General features: G+C 42.1%; 1 protein-coding gene across 1 annotated transcript in view; it reads right to left on the reverse strand.

Moving 5' to 3' along the window:
- The window catches only part of lmtk2 (lemur tyrosine kinase 2), a 128,912-nt gene extending 113,308 nt beyond the window's left edge, over nucleotides 1-15,604 (reverse strand). Inside the window, exon 1 of the mRNA XM_063059371.1 lies at nucleotides 15,134-15,604. Coding sequence (XP_062915441.1) covers nucleotides 15,134-15,284 — 151 coding nt within the window. The 5' untranslated portion in view covers nucleotides 15,285-15,604. The remainder of the gene's footprint in view (nucleotides 1-15,133) is intronic.
- Between the last annotated feature and the right edge of the window lie 3,778 nt (nucleotides 15,605-19,382).

The following is a 19,382-nucleotide window of genomic DNA, read 5'->3' on the forward strand; positions in this document are numbered from 1 at the left end:
GGGGGTGGGACATTATCGAAAGTTCAAGAAATTGATGTTCACGCCATCAGGTTGGAGGCTACTCACAAGGAATACAAGATGCTGCTCCTTCAACCTGAGTATGGCCTCATCGTGATAGTAGAGGAGGTCATGGATTGACTTGTTGGGATGGGAATGGAAAGTGGAATTAGAATGGGTGGCCACTGGGTGATCCCACTTTTTCTGGAGGATGGAACGTAGGTTCTTAGCAAAGTGGTCTCCCTATCAACAGCAGGTCTCACTGATATACAGGAGGCCACACCGGGAACACAGGATACAGTAGATGATCCCAACGGACTCACAGGTGAAGTGTTGACTCACCCGGAAGGACTGTTTGAGGTTCTGAATGGTAGTGACCAAGGTGGTGTTGGGGGCAGGTGTAGCAGTTGGATAAGTGCCAAAAGGGAGATCAGTGGGGAGGGATGAATGGACAAAGGAGTTGTCAAAGGAGCAATCCTTACTGAAAGCAGAAGGGGGGGCAAGGGAAAGATGTGCTTGATGGTGGGATCCCTTTGGAGATGGTGAAAGTTATGGAGAATTATGTGCTGGATGCAGAGGCTGGTAGGTGAGAACCCTATCCCTGGTGCAGTGGTGGAAGAATGGGACAAGGGCATTCCATCATGGCTAATTTATTATCCCTCTCTACCCCCATTCTCCTGCCTTTTCCCCATAACCTTTGACACCCTGACTAATCAAGAACCTCATCAACCTCCACCTTAAATATATCCAATGGCTTCGCCTGCATGGCTGTCTTTGTTAATGAATTCCACAGATTCACAATAATCTGGCTAAAGAAATTTCTCATCTCTGTTCTGAACAGATGTCCCTCTATTTTGAGGAAGTACTCTCTTGTCCCAGACTCACCCACAATAGGGATCATCCACTCCGCATCTACTCTATCTAGGCCTTTCAGTATTCGATAGATTTCAATGATATTCCTCCCTCATTTCTCTAAACTCCATCGAGTACAGGCTCAGAGCCATCAAACTCTCGTGTTAACCCTTTCATTCCCAGAATAATATTACCTTGGTATGTTCACCCAAAAGGCTTAAGTTTTTGAACATGCAATTTTCTTCAAATTTGACATGACTTTTTTCAAATTAATTTGAGAGTAGGGTCAATGGAAGTCTCACTTGCAAGACAACTAAAAGGCAGATATGAAGACATTTCTGCCAAACAGCTGATCTTTCTGATGTTAATCACTGATGCACCAATGAACTATTTAAAATCTAATAGCATTCTCACCAAACACATTTTTAATGTATTAAAAATGTACTGCCTTGTAGTAATAATTGTTCATAATGTTTATTGGTATAGTCAAGAATATATAAGAACCATGAAGAGTGGAGTGTTCCCTGTAGATATTATATAATCAGACAGACCAGATCCTATTATTTTTAAGTTTACTTGCTTTGTAATGTTTAAAAATCAGTACTGGTGGTTTAATGTTCAGCTTTCCCACTGACACAATATCAGTCATTCAAATGTCAGATTTAGCATTATGTTCATCATTATGCGTCATGTCATATGACTTGGGCGATCACGGTCTTATAACCATATAACAATTACAGCACGGAAACAGGCCATCTCGGCCCTTCTAGTCCGTGCTGAACTCTTACCCTCATCTAGTCCCACCGACCTGCACTCAGCCCATAACCCTCCATTCCTTTCCTGTCCATATATCTATCCAATTTAACTTTAAATGGCAACATCGAACCTGCCTTAACCACTTCTGCTGGAAGCTCGTTCCACACAGCTACCACTCTCTGAGTAAAGAAGTTCCCCCTCATGTTACCCCTAAACTTTTGCCCTTTAACTCTCAACTGATGTCCTCTTGTTTGAATCTCCCCCACTCTCAATGGAAAAAGCCTATCCACGTCAACTCTATCTATCCCCCTCATAATTTTAAATACCGCTATCAAGTACCCCCTCAACCTTCTACGCTCCAAAGAATAAAGACCTAACTTGTTCAACCTTTCACTGTAACTTAGGAGATGAACCCTTATTAAACAATGGAACCACATGAGCAATACACCAATCCTCCGGCACCATCCCCGTTTCTAATGACATTTGAAATATTTCTGTCAGAGCCCCTGCTATTTCCACACCAACTTCCCTCAAGGTCCTAGGGAATATCCTGTCAGGACCCAGAGACTTATCCACTTCTATATTCCATAAAAGCACCAGTACTTCCTCTTCTTTAATCATCATACTTTCCATAACTTTGTTACCTGTTTCCCTTATCTTACACAATTCAATATCCCTCTCCTTAGTGAATACCGAAGAAATCGTTCAGAATCTCCCCCATCTCTTTTGGTTCCACACATAGAGAATCAGAGTGGACAGCTAAGGGACCAATTTTATCCCTCACTATCCTTTTGCTATTAATATAACTGTAGAATCCCTGGGGATTTAATTTCACCTTACTTGCCAAAGCAACCTCATATCTTCTTTTAGCTTTTCTAATTTCTTTCTTAAGATTCTTTTTACATTCTTTATATTCCTCGAGCACCTCATTTACTCCATGCTGCCTATATTTATTGTAGAGGTCTCTCTTTTTCTGAACCAAGTTTCCAATATCCTTGAAAACCATGGCTCTCTCAAACTTTTAACCTTTCCTTTCAACCTAACAGGAACATAAAGATTCTATACCCTCAAAATTTCACCTTGAAATGACGTCCATTCCTCTATTACATCCTTCCCATAAAACAAATTGTTCCAATCCACTCCTTCTAAATCCTTTCGCATCTCCTCAAAGTTAGCCTTTCTCCAATCAAAAATCCCAACTCTGGGTCCAGACCTATCCTTCTCCATAATTATATTGAAACTAAATGGCATTGTGATCACTGGACCTGAAGTGCTCCCCAACACAAACCTCCGTCACCTGACCTATCTCATTCCCTAACAGGAGATCCAACACTGCCCCTTCTCTAGTTGGTACCTCTATGTATTGCTGCAAAAAACTACCCTGCACACATTTTACAAACTCCAAATCATCCAGCCCTTTTACAGTATGGGCTTCCCAGTCTACATGTGGAAAATTAAAATCTCCCACAATCTCAACCTTGTGCTTACTACAAGTATCTGCTATCTCCTTACAAATTTGCTCCTCCAATTCTCACTCCCCATTTGGTGGTCTATAATACACCCCCATAAGTGTTACTACACCTTTCCCATTCCTCAATTCCACCCAAATAGCCTCCCTAGACGAGCCCTCTAATCTATCCTGCCAGAGCACCGCTGTAATATTTTCTCTAACAAGCAATGCAACACCTCCCCATCTTGTCCCTCTGATTCTATCACACCTAAAGCAATTAAATCCAGGAATATCTAGCTGCCAATCACACCCCTCCTGTAACCATGTTTCACTAATAGCTACCACATCATACTTCCAAGTATCAATCCATGCTTTAAGCTCATCCACCTTTCTTATAATGCTAGCATTAAAATAAATGCATTTAAGAAATTTTCCACCTCTTACTCTCTGTTTATCACTAACGGTGCAAACAACTTTACTATTTTCTTTTTCATCCTTCTCCCCTACATCTGTTCCTACACTCTGGTTCCCCTCCCCCCTTGTATCTAGTTTAAATCCACTGAAGCCTCTCTAGCAAACCTACCTGCAAGAATATTTGTCCCCCTCCAGTTCAGATGTAAACCATCCCACCGGAACAGGTCCCACCGTCCCTGGAAAACCGCCCAATTGTCTATAAATCTGAAGCCCTCCCTCCCGCACCACGTCTTCAGCCACGTGTTGATCTGCGCTATCTTACTATTTCTAAACCCGCCTGCACGTGGCACTGGTAGCAATCCTGAGATTGCTATCCTGGAGGTCCTGTCTTTTAACTTGGCACCTAACTCCCTAAGCTCACCTTTCAGGACCTCCTCACTCTTCCTACCCACGTCATTGGTCCCTACATGGACCATGACATCCGACTGCTCACCCTCCCTCTTGAGAACACCGAGAACTCGATCTGAGATATCATGGACCTTGGCACCAGGGAGGCAACAGATCATCTGGGATTTTCGATCCCTTCCACAGAACCTCTTATCTGTCCCCCTAACTATCGAATCCCCTATCACTATTGCTCTCCTCTTTTCCCTCCTTCCCTTCTGAGCTGAGGGTCCTGTCTCGGTGCCAGAGACGCAACCACTGCAACTTGTCCCTAGTAGGTCATCCCCATCAACAGTATCCAAAACAATGTACTTATCATTGGTGGGAACAGCCACAGGGGCGCTCTGCTCATTCGGTCTATTCCCCTTCCCTCTCCTGACAGTCATGTAGCTACCTGTCTCCTGACTCTTAGGGGTGACTATCTCCCTGCAACTCCTGTTTATTTCTACCTCTGCCTCCCGAATGATCCAAAGTTCATCCAGCTCCAGCTCCACTTCCCTAACTCGGTTTGTCACGTGCAGCAGCTGGATGCACCTTTTACAGGTGTAGTCATCAGGGACGATTGTGCTCGCCCTGACTTCCCACGTACTGCAAACGGAACACTCAATTGCCCTAACTGCTGCCTCCATTACTTACTCTTAAGATAATTAGATTTATTAAAGGAACTTACCCAGCCTTACCTCACTTGGAATGAAGCTCTTCCTCAGCCTCTGCTCGCCAAAGCCTCAGGAGCCAAAGCCTTCCTACTCTGTCTCCCTCTACTCCGTCGCTCGCTACAATGTCTTACAAGGTCTCATCTCATGACAATGATTTTTCTTGGCAAATGTTTCTACAGAAGTGGTTTGCCATTACTTTTTTCTGGGCAGTGTCTTTACAAGACTGGTGACCATAGCCATTAGTAATACTCTTCAGAGACTGCCTGCCTAGCATTGGTGGTCACATAACAAGGATTTATGATATCCACCACCTGCTCCCATGGCTTCATGTCACTCTGATCTGGTGGGGGGGGGGGGTGAGGCTAAGTTACATCTTGTCCAAGGTGACGTACAAGGTAGCAGATGAAAGAAGCCCCTTACACCTCCTTTAGTAGAGATGCATCTCCACCCTGCCATCCAAATAACTTGATTACTTTACTTCAATGGTTCACTCTTATTGAACTTTGATTGTATTACCTCCGTGAGAATTTGCCCATTTTATATTCTTGGCATTGAATTAGCCTTCAGCATTTTACCTGACACAAGATATTGTAAGCACAGAATCTGAACATTTAAGAAACTACGAAACAATTTTAAATGAAGCAACACTCCATCTTTGACAGTTCTGGCCCATTCCTCTCTTTCTATGACAGTACGAGGGCTTCAATTCAAATTTGACCTTTTGAAATATACAAAACTAGCTTCAAACTATGTACCAATTCTCAGCTAAGATGCGCAGGTCAAACATCTTGAGAAAGTGTAGAGACAAATTACTTACAAACAAAAAGACAATTCTCTTTCTGTACCAATTTGCAAGAAATATGCACAGAGCATAATTATCCCTTCATTGTCCATGCAAGTTGCTGTACAATTTATCTCACCACTTGGAAGTGGCCTCAATTTCTGAATGAAATTTCATGACCAAGATCTTCACCTAAAATTAGTCACTCAGACATTAGCATTCCTAAGAGGGGCGTTTGTGCCCAAAACATACCTCACATTCCATTTCACTTGCTTCAAGTCACTTGCACTGAATTAGGTAGTAGGAGTTAATCTGTCAATCATTTTGAGATTAATCCTGTGGTTACTGGCTCTAAATTGGAACAATGGCATCTTTGTGAACAATCGCAATAGATCACAATTTGTGGTTTTCAGCTAGGTAAATCCTTAGTTCTCCAATTATTCCAATTGTACCAGATTTGGAGTTGGGTTGGTATTATAAATGCAGATGTTGATAATCCAGAGTAACATATGTATAAAAGGATGAAGCAGCTTGGTCCAATGCATTGATTGTTTATTCCTTTCCATACCTGCTGCCTGACTTGCTGAGTTCCTCCAGCATTTTGTGTCTTTCTTTGAGGAAGTGTAGAATAAGCAGATGGCAGGAAAGTATTTTCATTTCATTATCAGTTTCTCTTATGGCATGAGTTTATTTACATTGCTTATCATTCACAGTTTCATCCTATCCTGTTATTCATTCACCAGGCTCTAATCGTTTGATCCTATTCATTATCCATTCACTTAGACATCAATGAGTGGTTATCAATGGTTTTTGATAACAACTAGGATACTATTTGGACCCACAACTTCTGCCATATCCAGTGATCTCAAGCACTTCTTGATTATCATGTAAAGTGAATGAAAATGGCTCAAGACTCGCTTCTATAAAGCTGGAAGTCCCAGAAGGAAGCAGAGATGAACTACCCACCAAACCTTATCATTGCTAACAATGGGGAGATCTGTTAAGGCTCTTCCTCCCATTAGCTTATTAGCAGGACCATTGAAGACTAGAAGTGGTAGGACTAATGCTTTGATTGGAGACATTGATTGCAAGATCACTTAACTCAGTTTTCTGCATGTTGTTTAGCCTGCACAGAGCCCTGGACTGCAGCATCACCAGGTCGGAACCTAATCAATTGAACAGGTATTTCTTCCAGCATATATACTCAGTAGCCATTTTATTAGGTACACCTGCTTGTTAATGCAAATATCTAATCAGCTAGTCATCTAGCAGCAACTCAATGCATAAATGTCCCTATGTACCTTCCTCTACCAGCATTTCTAGCAGCGTTTTTCACGCATCTACCACTCTCTGTGTTTATAAAAACTATCTCTAACATCTCCCCTATACTTTCCTCCCAACACCTTAAAGTTATGCCCCCTTGTATTAGCAATTTCTGCCCTGGGAAAAAGTCTCTGGCTATCCACTACTGTTCTTATTATCTTTTACAACACTCATCCTCTGCTCCAAAAAGAGAACCCCTGGCTCGTTCAACCTGTCCTCACAAGACATGCCCTCTGATCCAGTCATCATCCTGGTAAGTCTCCTCTACATCCTCTCTAAAGCTTCCATCCACATCCTTCCTAAAATGAGGTATCCAGAACTGAACACACAACACCAAAAGTGGTCTAAGCCAAGTGCTATGGAGCATTATCTCATGGCTTTTGAGCTCAATCCCGTGGTTTATAAACCTAATCCAAAGAAAAGTGGAAGACTATGTGGGAAGGAAGGGTTAGATTGATCTTGGGTTAGGTTAAAGGGTCAGCACAAATTCATGGGCTGAAGGGTCTATACTGTTCTACGTTCTAGTGGATTGGTGGTAGATAAAATTTAATGCTGAGAAACATGTCTTCTCCATGCTATCAATGTGTAACAAACTGAAGCATACAATTCTAAAAGAGATAAAAGAAACAGATCTAGGATACATAATTTATTGAAAGTATTGGATCAAATTAAGAAAGTGGTTCAAAAGAATGTATCCAGGATTACAAAATGCGTATCTAGGGGTTTACAAACAGATTCATACAGATCAAAACTTGCAAAAGGTGAGTAGTACTCAAGACCATGCTTTAGGAAAGATGTGAAGACTTGAGAGGGTATGACAAAATATGGGATTGCATTCCTTGGAACATGATGAGATCTGATGGAGATATTTAAAATTATAAAGGCACAGAGTAGAGGGAAATGAACATCAACAAATTAATTAATTAGATGCCTTATCATTCTTTGAACGTGATAGTTAATTACAAGAGATAGCCAATGTAAATAAGGAGGAAAACTGCTTTGCTTGTTTTCCCTTCTCCTTTCAACAACTCCTCCTTTTTGACCTATTACCCACCTACAGAAGGAATTCATGCTATTGCTTTGTCAGCTGAGCTGTGCTCGATTTACACCTCCTCGTTCAAAGAACACAATCCAATGCTGATTTGGAAGCACTCGTATCTTGCAGCATAATCAAGAACTAACACACCAAATCTCAGTATAATATGTCACAAGGGCATTATTCTTCTTGATACCGCAATTCATGACTTCATTTAATTTGTAATGATACAATTCTCATCATAATCTCAAAAGCAGTACAACAATATGAAGTATAAGGAAGGTACTTGTGGGTATATAAGAACAAGGTAAAGTATACTAGCTCAGCCAAGTGAGTACTCTGATCTTCAACTCAGGAGCTTTCAATATCAAATCTCATTCCAGAAATCTGAGCATAAAAATCTGTGCGCAGAATTAAGGGAGTCACTGGTGTTAACTTCCTGCGAAGCAATAAACTGATGCGTCAAACTGATGTCTTCCCAGACGTATGAAAAAGATACCAAATGACTTATATGCAGCCTCTATACACGAATGGCAGGTGGTGGGGTAGAAATATGCCTCTACCTAAGAAAGAGTAAGGCGTTCCTTCCCTCCACTCACCTGCAGGTCACCCTTGGGCAAGATGTAGCACCTGCTGAACTTCCCCGATCAGGGTCACGTGAAACCATGGGAGCAGGTGGTGGATGGTCATATAAGCATATCACAAGTCCTGGTTATGCGACCACTGACACCAGGCAGACAATCTCCGAAGAGCATTGATAATGGCTGGGGTCACCAGTCTTGTAAAGACTGCCCAGGATGAGGCAATGGCCAACCACTAATGTCGAAAAATTTGCCAAGACAATAGAGGAAAGAATAAGAACAGCAGTGTGAAGGGGGTCTTCCTCACAGGAAGATCAGATGGAAGATCACAATCACCCACATCATACAACAAGGCATATGATGATGATAATAATATACGAACAAACACTTGTGAGTAATAGTATGAATTTGCTGGTTGCTGAAAGGAACTATTGCAAACTATTCGGGGTATGAATGGCTCATTGGAACAGAACCCTACCATAACTGGTGATGATCTGTATCTTGAACAGGTCAAACATTGACCCTTAATCAAATCAATTAAAACACATCAGCTGGTCATTCTCACATTGGTGTTTGACAAATTAAACAATGACTGCCTTATCAGTGTTGTAACTGTGTGGCCCTCTATTAAAGCTTTTAAACAGTGTGGTCAAGGCAAAAATGATATTGCAGGACAATATTTGAAAGTTGAAAATAATTCATAGGCAATAAATATCATGCAACACAAAAATGGGACAGCCAGGCCATCCCCAGGTAACAAACCTGTCCTGCTTTCACAGACATCCATTAAGTCAATTTTATCCCCACATTGGAAAGTACACAAAAATCACTCAATATATAACCATACCTTCATAATACTATAATGTAAAGCACACAATAAACAATTATCCAAAGTGAAGAGAGAAAACTGTTTGCAGGAATGAAAAAAATGCATGACACTGGTCTTCTGAGCGTAAAAGTGGAGCTCATTTCTATGTCAGGGTGTCCATAAGTATTGTGTTTGTAACCCAGGGACAGCCTGCAAAAACACTTACGCTAGATGAATGGTATGAAAACTGTTAGTATTTCAAAGCAGCATTTCAAAGTTGAAAGTAGATTTATTATCAAAGTATGTATAGCCATCTGTTAGTCTTGCGAGACCATGGATCTGCGCCTGGAAGGTCTTCACTCTCCAGGGCGCAGGCCTGGGCAGGGTTGTATGGAAGACCAGCAGTTGCCCATGCTGCAAGTCTCCCCTCTTCACGACACCAATGTTGTCCAAGGGAAGGGCATTAGGACCCATACAGCTTGGCACCAGTGTCGTCGCAGAGCAATGTGTGATTAAGTGCCTTGCTCAAGGACACAACACATGTTGCCTCGGCTGAGGCTCGAACTCACGACCTTCAGGTCGCTAGTCCAATGCCTTAACCACTTGGCCACGTGCCAAAGTATGTATATGTCACTATATACTACCCCGAGATTCTTTTTTTGTAGACATTCAGAGTAGAACAAGAAAACAATTTTTTTTAAAAAATCACAGAAAAGTCACACACAGAGACCAACAACAACCATGTGCGAGAAAAAGACACGTTTAAATCTTGAAAACAGTATCCATCACCACATATAAAAGACTTGCAACTGCACCACAAATTAATAGATTAAAAAAGAACTATGGGAATTTTTTTCCCAATAACTCCATCACAAAGCCAATCATTTTGGCACAGCAAATAACCTACTCTACCACAAAATAAACCGGTACATCTAGGTGCCACTCCCCAGCAGGTCACATTTTAATCACAAGGTATTTCTCTTCTAATATTTGTATATCTGTACACTTGTAATGCTACAGTGACACTGTAATTTCCTTTGGGATCAATAAAGTGTCTACTTATTTTTAGTACCTTGTGATCCAAAAATTCCAAAACTGTTGGCTTAGACATATTAAAATATATAAATAAACAAAATGACAAACTGTAATGACATTTCAATTAATTATATCTCATGCAATAACAGATATTCATCTACATTCCTGATGCTCATGGACTAAAATCTTCCTGGTTAGAAAAAGAGAATTTAAGGGAATTTTGAACTTCACTCCTTTGCTATAATTATGAAAGGCTGCACAGTAAATCTAATGCAAGATCATATCATTTGCAGCCATATTGTCACATCAGCAGTAAAGCAAGCCGGGCAAGAGAAGAGCATTACTCCACTATCCCACAATATACTGAAAGGACATTATTTCACAGAATGTGAATCTGGCCCTGCATTGCAATGAAACAATGCATTCAGGACTAAAAACATAAGTTAATGATAATTAATTAGGCAGTAAAATATTGTAATAAGTTTTTCGCCCCCATAGCATAAAAACTTTGCAAGAGGGCACATAAGAGTGGATTTATTTGTGACGTCTAGTTAGGCAGAAATTATTCTTCATTCATCATATGGACAAATAAAGTTAAGAGAATTTAACCTCTCTTAGGATATCCCAAAGGGCTTTAGAGCCAATGAAATAATGGCTGTTCAGATTATATTTAAAGCCAAACAAAGGTTTTCATTGTTAAAAAAAACTATTCGTGGGTCAATTATGTAGGCCACTGACAAGATGAGGTTCAATCAGAACCAGCATATTTTTTTAAAAATGAAAATGAACTTCAGAAGCACAGGATATCTACACCTGAGCAACAACTGAAGCAGAGATTAGATTTATTTGCAGACTGATCTCCAGAAAAGATAAAGATAAGCTTTATGTATCACATGCACATTGAAACATTCAGTAAAATGGGGACAGCTCACAAGTGTCACCATGTTTCCAGCTCCATTGTAGCATGCCCACAACTTACTGACCCATAGATGTTTGGAATTAGCGAGGAAAGGGAAGCACCCGGAGGAGACCAAGCAGTCACTGGAAGAATATACAAACTTCTTACAGACAGCAGCGGGAATTGAACCCAGGTTACACTACCATGCCTCTAGGAGGAACAAAAGATAGTGGCAAAGAATTCAAGAGAAATGTGAGCAACTTACATACAACAGGAGATGAAGTCAATAGCAACTCGAAACTCAATGACTGACTCACACCATCTATATACTGTTTGAGAAATACAAGGAGAGTCATCATTCAGCAAAGCAGCCCTGAGCGAAATCATGTCACTGGCAACTCAGGGTACCCAAGGGAAATAGATGCTAGGCAGATAATTCATAAAAATAGAAGAATTGTAGTATTTTTTTTAAGATTGAGGTACAGATTGAAGGACACAGATGAACCATTGAATGTGGACAGCAATAACAGTAACACAGAATGAATAGAAGCAATGCCATTTTGGCAGAGAACAAATAGTGCTAAGGTGATGCAATATGGCAGAAAAGCTTTGGAGAAATGTTGCAGAATGATGCTTATCAGTGTTGTGAACACAAGTTTGATAAACATTTTAAACTAAAACAGGGAGGAGGTAGTGGGATACTTTTAAGCTGTTGGGAAAAAAAACTGTTGGGCATGTAGCTCCTTGTACTAACTTCATAATATTAAAGTTTAAAACTTCGATAATAGAGAATCAAAAAAGTGTGTATCATCACTTATCTACTCTATTCAAAACAAATCTCAATTTTTTTTTCTTGCATCTTCACCTACCACTGCTAAAAAGTGTGACTGACAAGTTCAACAATATCAAAATATCGTTAATAGAGGTTAGATAACCGGTCAGAAACTGGGAAAACAAGATGACTTCAGTTATTCATAATAGCAACTGCAACCTTTCATTAAAACAAAAATAAGGACACAAACCTGCACATACTGGAAATCTGAAATAAAAACAGTCAGCGTTCTGGGTCAAGATCCTTCATCTGAACCAGACAATCCATCCAGTACAGGTGAAGGGTCTCACCCCTGAAATGCTGACCATCTATTTCCATCTGTAAAAGCAGCCTGACCCACTGAGTACATCCAGCATCTTGTGTGTTGCTTCAGAGCTGCAAAAAATATCTGCTAAATCAAGGAACGTCAGCACAGAGGAAATAAAGAGATGATTAACTTATAGGAGAACTGGCCAGCTGGTACAAACTAACAAAGTTACCTGAAATTTTCATTATCAAGTCTAGAAAGCTGCAACAAGAGGATGAAAACACTGGGCCTCGTTATAACAACACAGGAGTCTATAGACAAATAAATGAGTGTGAGTAAAGTTAGATGCAACTGCAGAATGCCTCTGTGGATTTAATGCAAGCGCTCCACAAAGCAGCCACTCAACATATTTCACAAAGCAGAGATGATTGAGCTGCGAGTACCAGATGCAAAGCACGAATTGGAAGTGGGGCAAGCTAACTGCAGCTTCACCTGAAAGAACTACCTTGATCCTTGGCTGGTGGGAAGGGATGAGATAAAAGGACAAATCCACAGGAAATTGTTGAGAAAAGGAGTAACTGGTAGAGCTCAAAGGATGGACCGAAGGGTTGTGGTGGGTAGAATCCCTTCAGAATGGTGAAGTGTATTTAGCTTGGGAATCTTATTCAAGGCAATAAAGTTGCTAGGGAGGACTCAATAAATGCAAAGGTCGGTGGGGTGGAAGCCTTGGGAAACACTGACCGCCCATTTCCCTCCACAGTTACTGCCTGACCACCGAGTACCTACAGCATCTTGTCTGAGTGCTATCCCAGTTCTATCTGGAATGGGAGGGGACAAGTACAGTAGTGCAGGAAATAAATGAGATCAGAGGTTCTGTTTACTTTGGCAAAAGGGCAATCGCAAGTTAGGGAAGAAGACAAGTGGAGAATACCACCATTGGAACACGCGAGGAACAAGAGAAAAATAGAAGCAAAATTAGGGTACCGAGCCCCATCATTCAACACAATCATGGCTAATACAACACATGCCTCTTCTGAGACACTGGAATCATTTCCCCATAGTTTCCCATTCTCTTTTTAAGTTTCCCTACCTCTTTTTAAAAATTCTTCCAATGGTCTGATTCACAATCTGTCATGCTAGAGAACTGCAGAGATTCTTTGCAAGAAACCACAAAGGCACAGATACTTGGGGAATGGTATGGAATCTTTAGGCAGCATAAAGGAAAGGGTGCCTCTGGCAATCTGATTCAGATGCTGATTTATTTATCACATGCACATCGAAACATACAGTGAAATGTGCTGCTTGTGTTAACCACCGTCAAGGCTGTGCTGGTGGGTGAGGAGAGCAGCCCTCAAATGTCACCACACATTCCAGCATCAAAATACAGCAGCATGCCCACAATATTCAGCAGATCAACACAAGCAACAAGAAAACATCGGCAAAACAAGCTCCTTTGTCACCCTCCCTCACACCCACCCACCCTCTCTCTCACACACAGACATCTAACCCCAGGACAGGTTTTCTCTGGGCCTCATGCTTGGCCCTGGATACTCAGACTCACAGACGTCAGGCCTCCAATTTCAGACTTCACCCCAGGACTTGCTGATCACAGGTTTGACCTTCGGGCCTCAACTTCCAGAGAATATTCCATCCCTACCTCCCCCTTTGCAACTTAAAATTAATTTGCTTTCTCTCTTTTCCAGTTCTGCTAAAGAGACAACCTAGAACATTTTAACTTCCTCCTTCCACAAATGCTAAACGTTTTCAGCATTTTCCATCTTTATGACAACAGCAATTATGCTCAAAACACAGAAATCTCAACCTCCTACACAAAGGATATGACAAATCACGTTCAAGCTGCTACCTCATCCACAAGTTAAAACATATTCCAGAATCATGCAGCGTGAACTGGATTTAGCTAATGGCTTAATCACAAGATCAATTTTGCAATGCAACACAGCCATTGTACAATATTGAACAGGTAACTGTTTCAAATAGCTTATTTTTCTCTGCACCTTACAAAACTTTCAGATAACTACAGCATGTTCAGCTTGAAATCAAAAAAGGTTACAGAATTTAATGCTACTGCTTATTGTTAACTTAAATACAATTCTGAGATTTCATTGTTTCATCCCAAAGAAAATTTCACAAGATGGCAGGTAGTCATTTTTAGTGGCAGACACTTGCATATTAGAAGTATCAGTCTTACAGCAATGTGAATCAGTGATTGCTTTTAATCGTGCAACAGTGTACTATATTCCTTTGCAATAGCAGTGTCTATTTCTCTAAAGTACTTCACTGCCTCTAAATCCCAAGGGGGCCATGAAAGGCGCTATACATTATTTTTTAACACTATGATTCATAGATGCTCATGCTATGACCTAAAATGAGAACATGCACAACAGCCTGATGTCCTGAGATGTTCATTATTTCATTCTCCACAGACCTTACCTGATGTGTTGAGTATTTCCAGCCCTTCCCCCGCCCCCCCCCCCAGATTACAAGCATGGACAGTATTCCATATCTGCGAGATGCCTTCCCTTCACAGCTCACCCCCACCTAAATGTATTCAGAGAATAGGGAAAGCAAAGCAAGGCAGTGGTGCCCATTTCTAAACGCTCACTGGACCATTTCCGTGTCAGCCACATCCTGTGTCTAAGGTCACACCCAGGCCAGACCAGGTTAGGGAATTCTGATTTCCTGAAACAATTAACTCATTGCAACTTTGCAACAATCCTGTGGTTTCGTTGCAATTACTGATCCATATCTTATGTCATAAATACAAGAGATGCTGGAAATCCAGAATAACACACTCACGCACACATACTAAATACTGGAGGAACTCAGCAAATCAGACAACATCTACGAAGAGGAATAATGCGAGTTAATGTTCAAACCGCACTCAATTTCGATTTGTATTGGGCACGATTAAAATCTTTGGTGGTCACAGCGACAGATTTTTTTGGCACGATCCCGTTTCAGCGGACAAGCGGCGACGTTTTCAGATGATAACATACACTGACCTGCACCTGTTTGCGGAAGTGGAACACCTTGGACGCTGCGCAGCACTAGCAGCAGCAAGATGCCGGCGTACACCGCCATGCTCGGCCGTGGCTCCACCGTCGTCAAGGACTGCCGACTCGCAGCATTTAAACGGACTGGCCGGCCCCCCATCGACCCGAGGGGCTGCTAACAACAAACTGCCGCCCGCCTCTTACACACGGCGCTGTCCGCCGTCGCCGCTTTTCTTCCTGATTTTCCGGCAACAAATGGTGATTGGCGCCGGCCCACCGAAGCTCATCCTTCCTCACAAACCCCGATCCCAGCTCCGCGTCGATATCCCTCTCAAACAGCGGCTGACAAACACTACTCTGCCATCGGCTGACTGTGTGGGCATTTTTCCTAGAGGCGACGGGCAAATTTTCCGGGCGCTTTTCGCTAGCGACGCGGCCGCCCTCTCGCTGCTTTTCCCACAGCCGCCATGATGCGTCAGAAGCAAGCGCGGAACGCCCCATCACCGTGATGGACGGCATCACTAAACCAATCGCAGGTCGCTCTGCCCGACGATTCGAGCCATTCAACGCACGGGGTGGAGCCACGGTGGGACGGTTTTCCGGGCTGACGGCGGTGATGGACGGGCTCCAGGAATGCTACGTCACTCGCTTAGCAACCAGGAGAGGTCAAAGAAAGAGCTCAGACCATCGGAATGCGTTGCTACGGGCCACCTCTGATTTTTACGCAGATCTACCTTTTTTTTACGGTTAGTCAATTGACTGAAAACTTTAATATGAATCATCCGTTTGCACTAGAATACAGATTATATCATGGTTACCTGAGTCCAGATGAAGGGTCCGGATTCGAAATGTCAACTATTTCCCACCATAAATACAGCCTGACCCGCTGTTTCTCCAGCGTTTTATATGAAGAGCCTTCAGCTACGTAATTTTAAATCTCAGTCTTATTCTGTTGTTCCACTCAAGCCCAAAGTAAGCTCCTAGAATAGCATCTGATCTAACACATTGGCAGGTTCCAGCACTCAGGATTCAGAACTGAATTTAACAATTTCAGAAAACTCAGCCCTTTGAGTTTGTATCTGATCTGTATGATAAAACGTCTTTGAAACGTAATGTTAATTTGTTTTTCCTCTCTTAGCTGCCTAACCTGATGGGGATTTCCAATGTTTCAGTTATCTTCACAGCTTGGGGGAAGAAATTGCTATCCAGCCTAACTGTTAATACCTTCTGCCTGCCCGTAGGGGGTCAAAGAGATTGCAGGACGGATGGGAGGTATCTTTGATAATACTGAGGGCTCTGCAAACATAGCATTTTTGGAATATGTAATTTTTGGGAGCAGAGTATGGCCTTTCTCTAGCATTGTTTATTTTTCTCTTTTCTGCCCTCTTTTAGCTCCTACTTGCATCTAACTAGGCAGATCATCTGCAAGAACTTTCACCACCCTCCGTCAATTAGCAACAGCATTACTTACATTCTCACTTGGTCTCCACCCATTCACTGATGTGGTTGTGGTGTTCACCCTTCAACCTTCTCCGCAACTTTAAACACGCTTAAACATGCTGGATCTGACGCCAGGTCATTAATTCTGTCTCCCTCTCCACAGATGCTGCATGTGCTAATGAATAATTCTCACATTTTCCAATTTTGTCAGAAAAATTTAATGTTCATAGAAAATCCACTGGGACAAAAGGCAGCTATTGTACCTCTCATAATATAAACACAAAATGCTAGGAATACTCAGCAGGTCATGGGTGGAGATACTTCTCTACCAAAGGAGGCGCAAGGTGCTTCTCCCCTCCGCTAGCCACCCTTGGGCAAGGTGTAGCAGCTGTTTAGCCCCCCCAATCAGGGCTATGTGAAGCAGGTGGTGGATGTTCATATGAGCAGCTGGCATCACAAGTCCTGGTTATGTGATCACTGACGCCAGGCAGACAGTCTCGGAATAGTATTGTTAATGGCCCAGAAGAAGACAACGGCAGATTAGTTTTGTAGAAAAATTTGCAAAGGAAAATCATGGTCATGGAAGGAGCATGCTTGCCTATATCATACGACAACATGGCACCCCTGTGTCAGCAAAGGGTCTTTCTTACTGAAACATTAACTTTTTTAACACACACAATGGATTGAAGATTGAAGCCCGGGGTCAATCAGAAGTCTGAAGGTTGAAGCCTAATGGGCAAACCTAGTGAATAGAGGCCCGGACACCTGTCCTAGATTTGAAGGATTGTCTGTGTGTGTGTATATACATGGGTGGAAGGGAGGAAAAGGGCTTATTGTGCTTTTGTTGTTTTGTTCCTTGTTGTGTTCTGTGTTGTTCTGCCCAGCATTGGTGGGCATGTTATGCTGGTACCAGAATGGGTGGCTACACTTGCTGGCTGCCCACCACCCCCGCAACATCCCCAGCTGTGTTAGTTGTTAATGCAAATGACACATTTCACTCAATGTTTCGAAGTACTGGTGATAAATAGATCTGAATCTGAATCAAAATTCTAGAGGAACTCAGTGGGTAAGGCAGCATTTGAGGAGGTAAATAGGCAGTTGCCACTTTGGGGCAAGACACTTTATCAGGACTGGAAAGCAAGAGAGCATAACCAGAGTAAAGGGGTCGGAGGAGCATGAGCATGGGCTGGTGGGTGATGAGGGGATCTAGGTCAGAGTGTACCATATTGATACCACCGTAGGAGAAACTGCATTTTCTGGGGATAAAAAGAGGGTATCTCAGACGTACTAAACACAAAAGATTCTACAGATGCTGGGATTATTGAGCAAACACATACACACACAGAAAATACTGGAGGAACTCAGCAAGTCAGGCAGCATCTATAGAGGGGAATAAACAGTCAACGTTTCTGGCCGAGACCCTTCATCAGGACTAGAAAGGAATTCTTAATTGATATTGAAAGCTAACTAGTGAATGTAAGGTGATAATCTTTCCAAGAAGTGTAATATTGAAATGTTTTTCATTCAAACTATTGGTAAACTTGAGATTCCAGTTGAGAAAAATTAAACTCTGGGCACATACTGTAGGTATTCTAAAGGTGTACCAAAATTGACCAAGCATTATGAGCATTATTTATGATATGGTTCAAAGAAGAAAGTGCTTTATCTCCATTTGATCAGAATCAGGTTTATTATCAGTCTTATAGACAATAGACAATAGGTGCAGGAGTAGGCCCTTCAGCCCTTCGAGCCAGCACCGCCATCCACTGTGATCATGGCTGATCATCCACAATCAGTACCCCATTCCTGCCTTCTCCCCATAATCCCTTGACTCCGCTATCATTAAGAGCTCTATCTAAATCTTTCTTGAAAGCATCCAGAGAATTGGCCTCCACTGCCTTCTGAGGCAGAGCATTCCATAGATCCACAACTCTCTGGGTGAAAAAGTTCTTCCTCAACTCTGCTCTAAATGGTCTACCCCTTATTCTCAAATTGTGGCCTCTGGTTCTGGACTCCTCCAACATCGGAAACATGTTTCCTGCCTCGAGCGTGTCCAATCCCTTAATAATCTTATATGCTTCAATCAGATCCCTTCTCATCCTTCTAAATTCCAGTGTATACAAGCTCAGTTGCTCCAATCTTTCAACATATGACAGTTCCGCCATCCCAAGAATTAACCTCGTGAACCTACGCTGCACTCCCTCAATAGCAAGAATGTCCTTTCTCAAACTTGGAGACCAAAACCGTACACAATATTCTAGGTGTGGTCTCACAAGGGCCCTGTACAACTGCAGAAGGACCTCTTTGCTCCTATACTCAACTCCCCTTGTTATGAAGGCCAACATGCCATTAGCTTTCTTCACTGCCTGCTGTACCTGCATGCTTACTTTCAGTGACTGATGAACAAGGACACCTAGATCTCGTTGTACTTCCCCTTTTCCTAACTTGACACCATTCAAATAGTAATCTGCCTTCCTGTTCTTGCCACTAAAGTGGATAACCTCACATTTATCCACATTGAACTGCATCTGCCATGCATCTGCCCACTCACCCAACCTGTCCAAGTCATCCTGCATTATCTCGACATCCTCCGCACATTTCACACTGCCACCCAGCTTTGTGTCATCTGTAAATTTGCTAATGTTACTTTTAATCCCTTCATCTAAATCATTAATGTATATTGTAAATAGCTGCGGTCCCAGCACCGAGCCTTGCGGTACCCCACTAGTCACCACCTGCCATTCTGAAAGGGACCCATTAATCCCTACTCTTTGTTTCCTGTCTGCCAACCAATTTTCTATCCATGTCAGTACCCTAC

Source organism: Mobula hypostoma, chromosome 9 (genome assembly GCF_963921235.1).
Source record: "Mobula hypostoma chromosome 9, sMobHyp1.1, whole genome shotgun sequence".
NCBI classification, from domain to species: Eukaryota; Metazoa; Chordata; class Chondrichthyes; order Myliobatiformes; family Myliobatidae; genus Mobula; species Mobula hypostoma.